We start from the raw sequence: 15,481 nt of genomic DNA on the forward strand, positions 1-15,481 counted from the left end.
AGCATGTGAAGTTTTTAAAAGTCAGATCTGAATTAATTTGAACTATTACATAGCATACTATGTGGTCCACAATGATATCACCTCAAATCTACTTATTTTGCAAGAGAGAGAAAATGGAATATACGAATACTTTTTAAAATGTACATTTCTTGTGCATACCTCCCAATAGGTAGTAGCTGGAATTGAAGGGAGAGAACAAAAATGCTGAAAGATTTAATCGAGCAAGGTCAGTAACAGGGGAAAATAGATAAGATAGGAATGTCCATTTCCATATTTGGAACTTAAGATAGAATTTAAAACAGCCAGTGCCTTCTAATTGATCATTTGGTTGCAATATCCAGACCAAAATGCTATTCAAGCAGGCATAAAATAAACCAGAATTTAACAATAGGAACCAACTGTGGAAAAATACTGATTGAAACAATTTTATTATATTTACAGTTTTATTCAAAAGTAAATGGGCATGTACATACAAAATAATACAATTGATTTACAAACTGAGTTATGTTTAAATGGATGTCACATACATTTTTGCTTTAGTCAATGGTAAAATACAACAATCATTGGCTTTAAGAAAACCTACAAGATACTGCAAAGTTTAAAGTCTAGAGATTGTTTTGTTACATCTGACAATATTTCTCTTTCTGGACCTCAAGACTAAACAGAATATAAAAGTGTACTATAGAAATACAAGTCTTAATATAGTGTAACTTAAGAAAAATAAATCTTCTCTCCCAGCATTTTGTATTAAGTTGGTGTTTATAAGTGATTGAGCTTTCAATGTTCCCATCTGTTCAAACCAATGGACAGAATTCTTTTTTCCTCATTGTCATTTACAAAGGTTCACATGGTAAATTGGTCTGTCACAATCCAGATTCTTAAAGGTGTATAAAACAATTACCCATTCTCTGCAACAAACTGAGAATCTCACTCAAAATGGGCTAGTGTGAAAAATGGAAATTTTCATATTTATCCAATTGGAGCTGTTGATTACAGAAATTATTCCACTGTGGAGAAGGAATTACTGGCAATCATACTGGCATTACAACATTTTGAGGTTTATATTTGTCCGGCACGGAAACCACTGATAATTTACACTGATCACAATCCATTGGTGTTTTTGGCCACAATGGAGGATAAAAACAAACGCTTACTAAGTTGGAGCCTGGTGTTACAGGAATTTGATATTAAGATAAAACGTATAAAAGGAACGGAAAATGTGATTGCTGATTGTCTGTCAAGGTGTTAAAACTTAAAGTTCTCTGTATTAGTCGTATAGCTGATGACTACCTATATATTAGTGTGTATCTTATGTGCATTCATGCCCATAATTTTTACCCCGGTAAAAATCCTTTTAAGGGTGGGGGTGTCATGTGTGATGCCAAGCAGAGCTACCGGATGGATGATGCTAATGAGAGAGATAATGGAAGACAATGGAGAAACATTCAAAATGCTAATAAGAGAGAAGAGAGAGATTAACGAGAAAGAAACACAATTCAGATATTGACAGACCATTTGCTTTGAACCTGAACTGTTTGAAGTTTGATGGACAGGGGATACCCCAGCAGGGGGATAAAAAGAGCAGGTTTGCTAAGGCACAACACGCCACGAGACCCTGGAAAGAGCAGTGTGCCCCCACAAGTTGGTGGGAGTTTGGAGGACCGGTTCGCAGGAACCAGAGGCTCACAGGGTGTAAAGGTACGATCGGTGGGAACCTGGGGTGTATGTCCGCCCTTGCCTGGGTGCCAGGTTCACCGCAGAAGAACGATCGTATCCGGAACGGAGGGGTCACAGTTGGTGACCACAGCAGGATTAGAAGACATCAAAAGGTCTGCCTGAAACCAACTGCATCTCCCACTCTCTCTCTCCCTCTCTCCCCCCAACAGTACAACAACAGCGACTACCTGGAACTGCACTAAACTGAACTGAACTCTGCTTCACTTAAGACTGATCATTTTACCCCTAGACTGCGACAGAGCTTGGTTGATTCCTATTACCCTAGTTCTGTGTATATGTGTGTATTATCATTGCTAATCTGTTACATTTATATCCTTACAATTAGAGTACTGTATTACTTATTTCTTTAATAAAGTTTTATTAGTTCCTAGTAATCACAGACTCCAATGAGCGTTCCATTTCTGCTGGTTTGGCAACCCAGTTGCGGGGTATGTAACATAAAGAGGTTGTAGCTGAGGCACATTTTTAAGAGCAGAGTAGGAAAGAACCTGCTCTCGTTTTAAATCATGCTGCGCCTGCGCTTGTAGTGCTTGAGAACGTCTGGGAGCGGAGAGGACTCAGCCTTACCACCAAGCTGAAGGTCTACTGTGCAGTGGACCTTACCACCCTCCTTTACGCCAGCGAAACCTGGACTGTCTACAGCAGGCACGCCAAACAGCTCAACCACTTTCACCTGAGCTGTCTCCGCAGACTCCTCCACATCAGGTGGCAGGACAAAGTCCCCGACACGGAAATCCTGGAACGAGCTGGGCTCTGCAGCGTCTACACCCTCCTGCTGAAAGCCCAAGCCAGGTGGGCTGGACATGTGGTCAGAATACCAGACAGCCAATTGCCTAAGCAGCTGCTGTACGGAGAACTGTGTCAGGGCAAGCGCTCAGTCGGGGGGCAGAAGAAACGTTACAAAGACTGCCTCAAAGCGTCCCTCAAAGGCCTGGGTGTCGACATCAACACATGGGAGACGCTTGCCCTCGACCGTCCAGCTTGGCGCAGCAAGATCACCACAGGAGCCCGTGCAGCTGAAGTCAGGTGCATCATCGAGGCTCAACGAAAGCGTGCTGTGCGCAAGGCCCGAGCAGCATCCACTGCCATGACAGCACCCACCCACTTGTGTCCCACATGTGGGCGAGCCTTCAGGGCCCGGATTGGCCTCATCAGTCACCTCCAGACCCACAGCCACCAATCTCCCATTTGACTTTGAAGCCATGGTCATCATCGACTACGAAGGACGAACAACAACAACAACAGTGCTTGAGATGCATATGGGTTGGCCAAAATGGCAAGTGTTCTATCCCTCAGTACCACAAAAAAAGTTACCACAGCTTAATACAACCTTGTAACACCATAGAGAATGGAGGAACCATTTTCTTCTTCTGCATTCTTAATCACTTTAGGAGTATATCTTTTCATACAAAAACTGCAACCACAATTTCATTTGATTATAGTTACTTTCACTCAAAGCTAGGCAGTGCTGTGCAGTTTCTTTAAAAAAAAGTCGGTATAAATAGTCTATGCGCACTAAATAACAAATAGATCCCAACAAAAACCTCTTAACCAGAGTGTGACAGCCTTCTGAAAAGACAATATCTGCTTTTTTGGTGGAATCCTGGAACACAGTTGCTTGCGAGTGACACTTCTTAATCTGTACTGCCTATATATATTTTTTTTTCCCCAAGATAAAAAAAACATATATATTTTCAAAACTCTTGACTAATTGCCCCTTCAATTTTCTGGACTCATTCCATATCTCTATCTTGCTACCTCATTCACTTCCCTTCAAAATCTTTTCAATGAAAAAAAAACACTAATTTGTACTCATCTATGTCACCATGTCGTTCACAGAAGGAACACGACACGGTGGAACCACACAGCAAGTTAACACAGTAAACAAGAGGTGTTGATAATATTGGTATAGTTCAATGAAAAGAGTAGAAAAATTAAGTTCAGTTACAGCATCAGCCACAATATTATGGAACTGTGGACCAACTTTGAGCAACAAGGTCCGCTGCTCCTATTTTGATTGTTATTCTTAAGTACAGACATAGGATTTGGCTTAAAACTGTAAGGATACATGACACAGTGATAAAACCTTTTGCATCAACGGGAAATCCATTTCACTCATAACATTTCAACAGACTTGTAAAATACAACAGATTTAAATAGTATAGCAGAGTTCCCAGATGCACTTACTCTCCTCCTCAATCTCTTTATTTCAATACCAATCTCATCTGCTTCAAGATCAAAAGGAGATACTGCACTCTGAAGATCGTCATACTTTTAAACAAAAAGAATCTCAATACCGGTGAATTGATTTTTAAAAACACAAATTCATTTTTTGCATACATAAGAACTTACATCATGATGATATTTGTGCTCGACCAGCCCATACATAGAATTATTAATATTTTGCACTCAAGATACTACAGAAAAAGCCAATTATTTAATAGTTTATTTAATTTATTGGCCACTTTTTCCCTTCAAGAATCTTACTTCAATATTGTGCCACAAAAATGTCCCATAACGTTGGCCTTAAAATAGCTGAGAGAAAATAATTGCAATTCCAATTGTTAATTTTCCTAAATCTCACCTCCCCATTTTGCTTCACTCTACTTTCTCAATCTTTAGTTGCTCAGTCTGAACAGTAGGAATAAAAAGCACATTCAGACTTGACAAGGTACAGATGCAGGAAAAGCATACCACATTTTCTAAATACAAAACTGCAACGCACGAGGTACTTTAGCCTAAACTATTTTCATATGTTGTTTTAATTAGTGTACATTACTCGAATGAACTTGCATTTCAAGTCCATATTCAATGAATATTTCCATGATTAAAACATGATTAAACAAAAAAATGTTCATCCTTTTGTACCTCATGCAGAAATTGAACAGCTGAATTGACTTGTTGAGTAAAGTACCGATGGTTCAGGGACAACAATGAAAGTGACATTGTTACCGCGGCAAAAGTAGCCCCATTTGATATGGACAGATACAATGCAAATACCAAAGGGACTGCAGTCCTGAATGCAGTTAAGTGAATAAAACATTAATATATACCTGGTAAAAACTAAATAAAATGACAATGACTCATCATTAATTTTTTTTTAAATCTACATTGGGCAACATGGATTTCAGTTTGGAATTTGTATATACATGTTGTCATAAATAAATATTGTGGACAATTTATCAACACTTCATAACTTACTAGTACTATTTCTAGCTAAAAAATGTAAAGGGACAGCAATAATAGTTATTATTAAGGAAACAACTTCAAGTTAGCAGAATCTGATTTCAAGCAGAGTATAGAAAGATGCTAGAACAATGACTGGATTCACCCTACACCTTTGGGGGAATTAAATGATCCGATTCACTGCCTCTCTAACTGGAGAGAATGTAAACTTGGAAACAAATTAGACGATATGTCTCAATCAGTATAGACTTTAAATGACTTTTTAAACAGCCATTTACCGTACCAGAAACATTATTTTAAAAAAAGGGTTAAATTTGCCCTTGAGGAAGACAGTACATTTGATACAGTCAGAGGCTCTGATTTTGGAGCAAAGGTGCAGATGGCACGACTTACTAGTACCATGCCTCAACAGAACCAGGTAATCACAGGCTGTGCCTTTATTTGGTGATCATGATGTACGTGATACTAGCTCTGAACTCAGTAATTCAGCCAATTAAGATTTAAGAACAGTGCCCATTGTAAACATGATTGGACAAGCAGTGGAAATTTTGTTTGAGCAAATATACTTTCAATGGTAAATGAAGCAATTGTAGATGTCCCTATTAAACAATTCCTGGAAGCAAGTATTCAAATACTTGTTAAAGTACTTTTGCTTCCTGCACAAGAGGTGGGGACAAGGAGTGGGAGAATAGCAAAATGCATTAGCTTCCTTACTATTTCTACCATGTTCATACATTAGAAAAACAGGACTGGAATTCATAAAGTCTGGAATTAAAAATAAAAGATAGCAAATCACAGTATGATAATGGATGGTAATGAACACACTTCATTACATGCCTACCCTTGACAAAAAAAAACCCTCTGTCACATTAACTACTGTCAGTATTTAGGTTCTATACATGCACATCAAAACAACTGAAATATTAACCTGTATACTGGCAGGATACTTAGGCAGATATGGAGGTTTGTTAATGTTTGCTATACATCATTTTGAAGAAATGTGTCCACAGAAACCTCAGCATTAATATTAGGAAGTTACCAGTGGTGTGTGCGCGCAATATTCTATTCTTGATACTCCAGGAGCTGACCTCAGGTTCTTACTTCCCCCCCCACCTCCCCTCTCCCACCCTGCTCCCGTGACCAAGCCGAAAGAACTTCATTTCCCTCCATATCCTTGTTTCAAGTTAAGGCCGTGACACAACTAGCTCCTGTATCACTCAGCAGATTGTGGGGTGGTGGAGAAGCAAGTGTTTACTGTAACATTATTCACCATTGGCGCTGCTTGTAGAATCATCTTGGGCATTTTGTACAGGCTGCAGTAAATCTGTGAAGTTAGAAAACAGATTAGTTAACAAATCTGATGATGCACATATGGATACCACATGACCTGTGGAGTATTTCCAAAATTCAATTTTAATTACACAAACAAGTTTTTCTCCCCAATGCACTCCAAAACAAAAATCAGTTCATTAATGAACAGTATATATAGCAGATAATACAGGTGGTGTGTTATCCTGGTCTTTCTTGCTGGGAGAGGTCACGATTTTAGGAGTGCCAGAGGAGAGGGGTCTAGGCAATTGATTGCCCTGCACCTGTGGTACATGGAATTAATCACTGCCAATTAAAGTCGATGGTGTTGAGGTTGAGTTGTTAAAGCTGTGCTCATTCAGACACACGGAGAGTATTCCTGATTTATGCCTTTTCGCTGTTGGAAAGGCTTAGGGCTGTCATGAAGTGAGTTATTCATCACCTGATATCAAGTCTTTAATTTACTTTTGTGTCCATGGTATTTATGTGGCTGATCCAATTAAGTTTCTGATTAATGGAAGCCCCACTCCAACCCCGGGATGTTGATGGTAGGGAATGAGGTAATGGCAATGCTATTGCAGGTCTAGGATAGATGGTTAAACACTCTCTCAATGGAGGTGGCCATTGTCTGGCACTTGTGGGATGCATGTTGATGGCCACTAATCAGCCCATGCCTAAATATTGTACACATCTTTCTGCATCCAGGCATGGATTGCTTCATTTGGTGAGGGGGTTGATTAGGAACTGATCATTGTGCAGTCAGTGGGCATCCCTACTTCTGACCTCATGACAGAAGAAAGGTTATTGATGAAGCAGATGAAGATAGTTGGGCCTGACAGACCACCGAGGGTCTCCTGTAATGATGTCTTGAGGCTGCTACGATGATTTCTAATGACCACGAACATCTTCTTTTGTGTTAGTTATGGCTCCAAGTACTGGCATCAGATTTACCAGTGCTCCTTGATGCTACATTTGATCAACTATTTCCAAAGATAATTGGTAATTGTGCCTTTAAAATTTAGCTCTAGTCCACATTTAGACCAAGGGCATGAAGAAGTCTGGTGTTCATTTGAGCTGCTGCTGGCAGTCCTTCAAGTGTCATAGATGTCCAGTTTTGAGCCACCACAGTCTTGAGTCCACCCCATTTAGCTCAATTGCACTGCCACATGTGGTGGAAGGAGTACTTGGTGTAAAGACAAGTTTAGCCCTCACATTGGCTTAACTACTCATGCCACAGACCTAATCTGGCAGCTATATCCTTCAAGACTTTCCCAGTTTGATTAGCACTGATGCAGCCAAGATATTTTTAATGGTGGACAGTGAAGTCCCTACCGAGAATACATTCTCAGCCTTTGCTACTTTTGTTGCATCATCCAAGTGTTGTTTGACATGAGAGCACTGATTCATCTGCCGAGGGAGAACAGCAGGTGCTTTTCTTAGTCATGTTTGACCTGATGTCATGAAAACTTCATGGGGTCTGGAGTCATTGTTGAAGACGCCAAGGACTGGCTCCTCCCCACCAGTGACTGTGACATAACTAGAGGTTTTGATGAAGCAATTTAGCACATTGTCTAGAGTATATTTGAGTACGTATAACTGTCAAGCTTTTGCTCTCTGGTCTGAGGAGCAATGCTCTTAGTTTGTTGAGCCTCAGTCCCAAGATGTTTGTGAGGAAGACTTTACAAAGTCAACTGGGCTGGGAGAAATCCTTATCAGAACCAAATTCAAGTCTTAGCTGAGTGCTCTGTATAGTTTTATTCTCTTGGGAAATCCAAATCTGATTGATTGGCTGGGCTGCTTCACAGGGCACTTAAGAGTCAATCACAAGGATTAGGTCTTGAGGCATTTTGGTCAGACCACGTAAAGTGTCAGATTTCCTCTGCTGAAAAGGACACTGTAACCAGAATGGGTTTTGTAAAGTCACAATGGTCATTTTGGTGATCATTATCACAATTAGTTACTCCCCTCCACCCAATTCCCAAATTTCCAGATTATTAATCTGAATTTACATTCCACACCTACTATGGATGGATTTGAACTGTACTCTGAATTGTTGGTCTGGGCCCCTGGGTTAACCATCTAACCATATGTTTTTGCAATTAGACCAGTGGTCAGGATAAGGGAGTGGGAGTCGAAATACTTTCCTGAAGACATTTATAACAATACCAAATGTAGACGTGCAGGAGAGAACAAAATACCAGTAAAGAGAAATGCTTACCCATTTTCCAGCTCAACATTCTGGACAGCATTTGCACAGGATGCTCTCAAAACAATTTACATGTGATGTTGGTCATCACAAGTCAAAACCTGCACCTACCAGCAGCAAAGCAAGGGATTTGCAGGACAAAGAGTATCCTTTATGTGAACAGGGCACAAGGCTTTGCAAATTGCACCTAGTTGGCAATATCTCAGTTTTGACAATGTACAGTTGGAAGGCATTTTGTTCCGGGGTTTTGCTTCACTTGTAGGACCACATTTAGTTTTAGTCTCTAACTAAAGAAGGACATACTTGCCTTGGAGCTAGTGCAGTGTAGATTCTCCAAAATAATTCCCTCGAATGAGGGAGTTGTCTTTTAAGAGAGTGAGGAGCATAGACCTCACTGGACCTAGATCACTGGTGATCTCATCCAAGATACAAGATCAAGAGGGCAAGTTTACTGAAGTCGGAGAGTGGAGAAAGGGGGAAAGTCTAAGGATAAAGGGTCTAAGGATATTTGGAATATAAGACAAAGAATAATTACTTCACTCAAAGGGCAGTGAATCTTTGGGATTGCCTCTCCCCCCGCCCACCACACCCAAGGGCTGTAAGCTATTTAGTACATAGAAGATGGAGATGGAAATTTTTGGGCACAAAGGGAATCATGAGATGAGAGTGTAATAGGGGATCAGATCTGAGATAGATCAGCCATTGTACTGAATGGCAAATCAGACTCATGGGGCCATCCTTCACATTTCAAATGTTCTTTTTATTCTCTATCTTCTCAGGCAGATATTTTCAAATAAGAGTTCAGACTCAAATTGTAGACTACTAAACGAACCAAGCATATATTTAAAGTGTAGCACAAAAGAGAAATGCAAGTTTGTTTTAATGATCTTTGCAGACCGTCTTTCTCCTGCTTCTGTCTCTGAACCAAAGATAAGATAAAACAATCTCTTTTTTTTTGTAGCAAACAGTCTTGCTGGCTAAAGATGCATTTAGTGCAAAAGACTTCTTACTTGATGGCTGTCCCACGTAATTATTGTCTGGGCTCTTGATTTCCACAGGGGGTCTTGTCCATTTACTGGCTCGATATGCAGCCATTTCCTCCAAGTTTCTCATTACTGTAATGGAACCCTTCTGAGGCTGTTCTGGGCTGTTCATTTCTGTACTCCTGCAGCCAAACAATTAAGAATCAACAAGGCAGACACAGGACTATATATGCAATTTAGGCTCAACTAGCAGCACTGGGTATTATTGATTTACAATTGTTTATGAAGATTACTTCAGTATAGTTGGAGATATCTTCGCACAGCTTACCATTTACCATAATATCACAAGATTTAGAAATTATTTGTTTTAATTGTCATTTTTAAAATTAAAAATGGACAATGCTGGCAAGTCAGCATTTACTACCCATTCAAGAGAAGTTTGGATAGGTACATGGATCGGAAGGGGTATGGAGGGCTGAGGTCCGGCTGCAGGTGGCTTAAATGGTTCGGCAGGGACTAGATGGGCCAAAGGGCCTGTTTCTGTGCTGTATTTCTCCATGGCTCTAGAGAGACAAAAAAGGGGTTAAAGGTTGCCGAGTCGTACTTCGGCGCCAGGGAAGTTGCTACAGAGGATTCTTAGCCAATTGTATCTGAAAAGACAGAATTCTTAGGGACAAGGTGCATCACGGCTTTGCACAGAGGATGTCAAGGGCTTGCAAACTCAACTGAGTTTTTCTGAGGTGGCGATGAAGATGATCGATGAATAATTTCCATTCTAGTACTGATCGTGTGAGATTTATATTCTCTGCTCAGCTACACTCATAGGAGGAAAAGTTTTTTTTTACACAGAGGGCGGTGAGTGCGTGGAATGGGCTGCCGGTGACGGTGTTGAGGCGGATACGATAGGGTCTTTTAAGAGACTCCTGGATAGGTACATGGAGCTTAGAAAAATAGAGGGCTATGGGTAACCCTAGGTAATTTCTAAGGTAAGGGCATGTTCAGCACAGCTTTCTGGGCCGAAGGGCCTGTATTGTGCTGTAGGTTTTCTATGTTTCTATTCCTAACTGATCGAGAGGATTGTGGTCAGCTGGCACATTAGATCTTTGCAAACCTGCTGGTGAAATGCTGTTGTGGAGCGAGTTCCAAGAGTTAGACTCAGCAATGAAGGAATAGCAATATAATTCTGAGTTTGTATGCTGAGGGACTTAAATGGGTACCTCTAGGGTGTGGTATTCTTTTGGCTTTATACTTCTGGGCCATAGATGTGGCAGGTTGGATGGTGCTGTTGAAGAAGCCCAGGCAAATAACTGCAGTGCACTTTATAGATGGCTATGGTGTGCCAGTGGTGAAGAGAATAAATGTTTAGGGTAGTGGATGAGGTACAATCATATGGTCTGCTTAGTCCTGGATAAATCAAACTTTGATTATTAATGCAGCCACTTTAATCTACACAAATAAAGACCAGTGTCAGCATCATCACATTCATGTCAACATTCAATACAAGCACCATAAATCAGGATTCATATATTGCACCTTATTAAGATTGCTCAGAAATATCTTCATGTGCCTTCAGTCCAAAAATTTACTTCCAAGAATTACCAAATGCAGCAGTCACACACAGCAAACTGATTAATCACTGGTGAATGTGGTAATGGTATTGGTATAGGGAGAAATATTACCTAGAGAATTCTATGGAGGGCAGGGTATGGGGGGGTGGGGAGGTGTGACTGTGAAAGAAAGTAAACTTACTCTTCTTCCAATACTGCCATGGGATCTTTGATGTATGCAGCATTTAGCACAGGAAGTTGTCAATGCATTTGAAATTGAACACAAGCAGTCAGGATGCCTACCTGTCAGATGCAACAACACCACTGTGGCTTACAGAACGCTTCACCTGCAGATTAAAAACCAAAAGGGACGAGTGAACACAACTCAACTTCTATTGTCCTGAAAACATGACTCTTCCACCATGAAAGAGCCCAGTGCAAAATTCTGTAGCTGAATCCACCCACTCACAGCTCACGTGGGATTGCAACTGGTTTTGCTTTTAAAACACAAGCAATAAAACAGGCCCATTATCAAGCAGAACTTTACTTTTATTCAATCCAGCAGCTGTTACATCCTCATGTAAAACAAAACCAATAGTCTCAGTTAACTAAAATATAACCGGTGGGACAGATGCCACAATAAGAATGTCATCCTGACTCCTTCCTCTACCCCTCCCTCAAGTAAATTACCAGAGCTCAATCAGAAAACAATCCAACATCAGCCTCAAGGTACAGCACATTAGTGCATCAGGTCTACACAGCACAAAGCAACAGCTCTGGGCTCACACCCATCAGCAAGTTCCAAGATGTATCAAAGGAAAGTATTTGCCTAAGAAGGTGGTGGTAAAAAAATTAAATAAATCCCATCATGAGACACATCACACAGCAGAAAAATACATTCTTCCTTCAATCAGGAAGCCTTCGAGGGATGGTAATATTTCTATAACAAAAGGAAAATACTTTTAAGTCCACTTACCCTGCGAAGGGGTGTGTAAGTGACATGAGTAGCAGGGGATTCTGGGGGTGAAAGTAGCTCTGGGGATATCCTCACACTTGCTATTTTCATACAGTCCTCGAGGGTACATATAAAGGTGTTGCATGTGGCTTTAAGTAAAGAAGAAGCCTCGTTCATTTTCTGAAAGAGAGAAACACTCTATAAATTTGTTCAAGAATCAATAAAATTTTACACAGAACAAAGTACCTTTGTTCTTTAAGCTATTGTGAATAACCAGAGAGTGGAAATGTAATTGAAGTCAACCACGAGTGCTCCTGTTTCCTCCCACATTCCAAAGACATTTGGGTCAGTAGGTTAATTGGTCACATGGGTGTGATTGGCTGCACAGGCTCGTTGGGCTGGAGAGGCCCATTACTGTGCAGTATCTCGAAATAATAAAAATCAAAAAGCTTTTTCCCAAACTGAAGGCACATGTTAGGCATAATGCCAGAGGACTGGAAGGTACTATTGTTCAAATGGAGAGAAGAAGTAAAATTAATTACAGGGCAGTTGCCCAATAGCGATAGTGAGCAAATTCCAAAGGCTAGTGAAGTATACAACAGTCAGCATGGACTTCAGGCTGTTCATGCTCGACTAACTTGACTGAATTTTAAAGCAGCCATAATGACAGAATATCTGATGCAGCATACATAGATTGTAGGTATTTTTAACACGGATCCACATGGCAGACTGATCAAGAAATAACATACAGGAAACAAGGAAAAGAGGATGGTTTAATTAAAAGTTGGCTGAGTGAGAGAGAAAAGGTTGACAGGAATTTTACTGACTGAAGTCTGTCTTCTCTAAATTTCCACTTGCTTTGGATTTAATAAATGATTTGACAAACAAATGATTTGGACAAGTGTAGAAGACATGACCAAAAAGTTTGTAAATAATGCCAGCATGGTTATAGCAAGAAAATTTGGCTGCAGGAAGGAATCAATGAGCTGGTTAGGTTGGAACAGAAGAGAAATAGAATTCAATCCAGACAAATAGCAAGTAATGCATTGGAAAGAGTAAATAATGCAAGGGCATATAGGATTAATTGTAGGATACAGAGGCAATCTTGGAGTACATGTCCACAGACTCTCCACAGACTATGGGGAAGTAGGCAAGTTGGTGAAACAATGTAGGTGCTCCCAGATCCTAAAAGGTAGGTTAATTAAACCAAGGTATCAAGAGGAAAGAGAACTACAGGGAAATAAGTAGACAGGGAATGGGGCTGCTCTGCTGGAAACTATTGTGGACCGTAATGAACAAGTATCTTTTCAAACTCATGCCATGGTATTGTTGCAAAGTAGTGGAAAAATAAAAACACAGACCACCTAATCCACAACCTAAACAATGAATTGAAGTGGCCTTTGGAGGAAATACTTCCACATTGGCAGTTCAGTGAAATACCCAATGTCTGATTTTTACATTAAGGCCAACATCATGTGATGCCCCCAGAGTTAAACCACCTCTGAGCTTAGTCTTCAACTCCCCTAAAACTTCTCTCTTAATTTTGAAGTGCTAGAAATATTACTCCCCTTTCATATAATAAATTTGAATTAGAGGTCATTGGCAAGCACCCTGCTTTTGCCTTTTGTTCACTTCTGCTGTTGCTGGGCATAATTTCAACAGGACGTCCTGCGTCCTGTAACTGCAATGTCATACTGGCTAAGCACACAATCAGAACATGAATAGAAGACAAGGAATTTTTGAATTAATTTTTACGACATCTGTTACGATTGGAAGATCAGATTGAAATAGAAGCCAAGATGGCAGAACATTTGAAATTTTAAGGGCCAGATAGTTGCTAAACTGCAACATGGCTCAATTCAAAAATCTGAACTTTTGCAAGACAATCCAAACTTCAGGACATTTGACACCCTGATTAATCCATAGGGATGGACAATGAATGCTGGCTTAGCTGGTGACACCCACATCCCGTAAATGAATAAATAATTTTTTTAAAAAAAAATCAAGAACCTATCGATCTCTGCCTTAAATATACCCAATGACTTGGCTTGCACAGCTGCCTGCGGTTAAGAAAAAATTCCACAGATTCACCACACTCTGGCTAAAGAAATGTTTCCTCATTTCTGTTCTAAATGGACGCCCCTGAATTCTAAGGCTATGCCCTCTAATCCTAGACCTCCTCACTAGAGGAAACATCCTCTCCATATCCACTGTATCCAGACCTTTCAATATTGAAAGATTGAGAGGGGTTTCCAATGAGATTCTCCCCCTCCCCCCCCCCCATTCTGTTCCAGCGAATACAGGCCCAGAGACAACAAATGCTCCTTATAAGTTAACCCTTTTATTCCTGGGATCATTCTTGTGAACCTCCACTGAACCTTCTCCAATATCAGCACGTCCTTTCGTAGATAAGGAGCCGAAAAGAGCTCAAAGTGCAGTCTGACCAGTGCCTTATAGAGCATCAGCATTACATCCTTGCTTTTGTATTCTAGTCCTCTCAAAATGAATGCCAACGTTGTATTTGCCTTCCTCACCACCAACTCAACCTGCAAGTTAATCTTTAAGGAATCCTGCATGAGGACTCCTAAGTCCATCTGCACCTGATTTAAGAGGGAAAGGGTGACTGAGAACGGAGTGGGTCCCCTGAGAGATCAGCTAAGGCCACCGATACCTTGAGCCACAGGAGACGGCTTTTTCAACAAATATTTCTCCTATGCCTACTGAGGAGAAAATCATGCTGCTCAAGACACAAGGGAGATGTTTTTGCAAACATTCATATTACCAGGAAGGAGGCGTTTGCAGCCTTACAATACAGTACGGGCCAAGTGCATCCTCTTACTTAGTGGGAGAATGAAGAGGAAATTGCAGAGGCCCCTTGCAGATATTTTGCTTCATTGTTAGCTGCTGGTGAGGTTCCCGAAGACTGGAAGGTGGCTAAAGTTGTTCTGTTGTGTAAGGATAGTGAGGATGAGCCAAAGAACTCCAGGCTAGTCAGCCTGACATCAGCAGTGGGGATCTTACTGCAGCAGATTCTGAAAGACAAGATCTACCAGCATTTGTCTGATTCGGAGAAGTCAGCATGGTTTTGTGTGGGAAGTTGTGTTTGATGAACTTTAGAGATTTTTTTGAAGTAACCAAAAAAGATAGATTAGGGTAAACCAGTGTATGCTGTCCATTACAAGGCCTTCAAAAAGATCCTGCATAGATGGTAGGCTGGTCTGGAAGGTTAGGTCACACAGAATCCAGGGAGAGCTAGTGAGGTGGATTCAAACTGGCTCCAAGATAGGAAGCAGAGGGTGATAGCTAAAGCTTGCTTCTCAGAATGGAGGCCGGTGATTAGTGGTGTGTCACAGGGGTCAGTGCTGGGATCCTTGTTATTCATATACATGATTTATATATGAGTGCACAAGGTTTGATTAGTAAGTTTGCGATGACAAAATTTATAATAATTTATTTACAGAGCACTTTTCATACAAATGACGTAGTTTGAAGTGCTTTACAATGGGATGAAGTACAAACACAAAAATAAAAGACTGAGCTGGCATTTTAAAGTGTCAAC

At 40.5% G+C, this 15,481-nt stretch overlaps 1 protein-coding gene across 2 annotated transcripts in view; it reads right to left on the reverse strand.

The window, feature by feature from the left end:
• Positions 1–465: 465 nt before the first annotated feature.
• LOC140191616 (pleckstrin homology domain-containing family A member 3-like) overlaps positions 466–15,481 on the reverse strand; it is a 33,875-nt gene continuing 18,859 nt past the window's right edge. For both annotated transcript variants that reach the window (XM_072249174.1, XM_072249173.1), the window contains 4 exons: positions 11,944–12,102; positions 11,271–11,314; positions 9,448–9,602; positions 466–6,247 (listed from right to left, as the gene is read on the reverse strand). In XM_072249174.1, coding sequence (XP_072105275.1) covers positions 6,186–6,247; positions 9,448–9,602; positions 11,271–11,314; positions 11,944–12,102 — 420 coding nt within the window. In that variant the 3' untranslated portion in view covers positions 466–6,185. The remainder of the gene's footprint in view (positions 6,248–9,447; positions 9,603–11,270; positions 11,315–11,943; positions 12,103–15,481) is intronic.

Source organism: Mobula birostris, chromosome X (genome assembly GCF_030028105.1).
Source record: "Mobula birostris isolate sMobBir1 chromosome X, sMobBir1.hap1, whole genome shotgun sequence".
Classification (NCBI taxonomy): Eukaryota; Metazoa; Chordata; class Chondrichthyes; order Myliobatiformes; family Myliobatidae; genus Mobula; species Mobula birostris.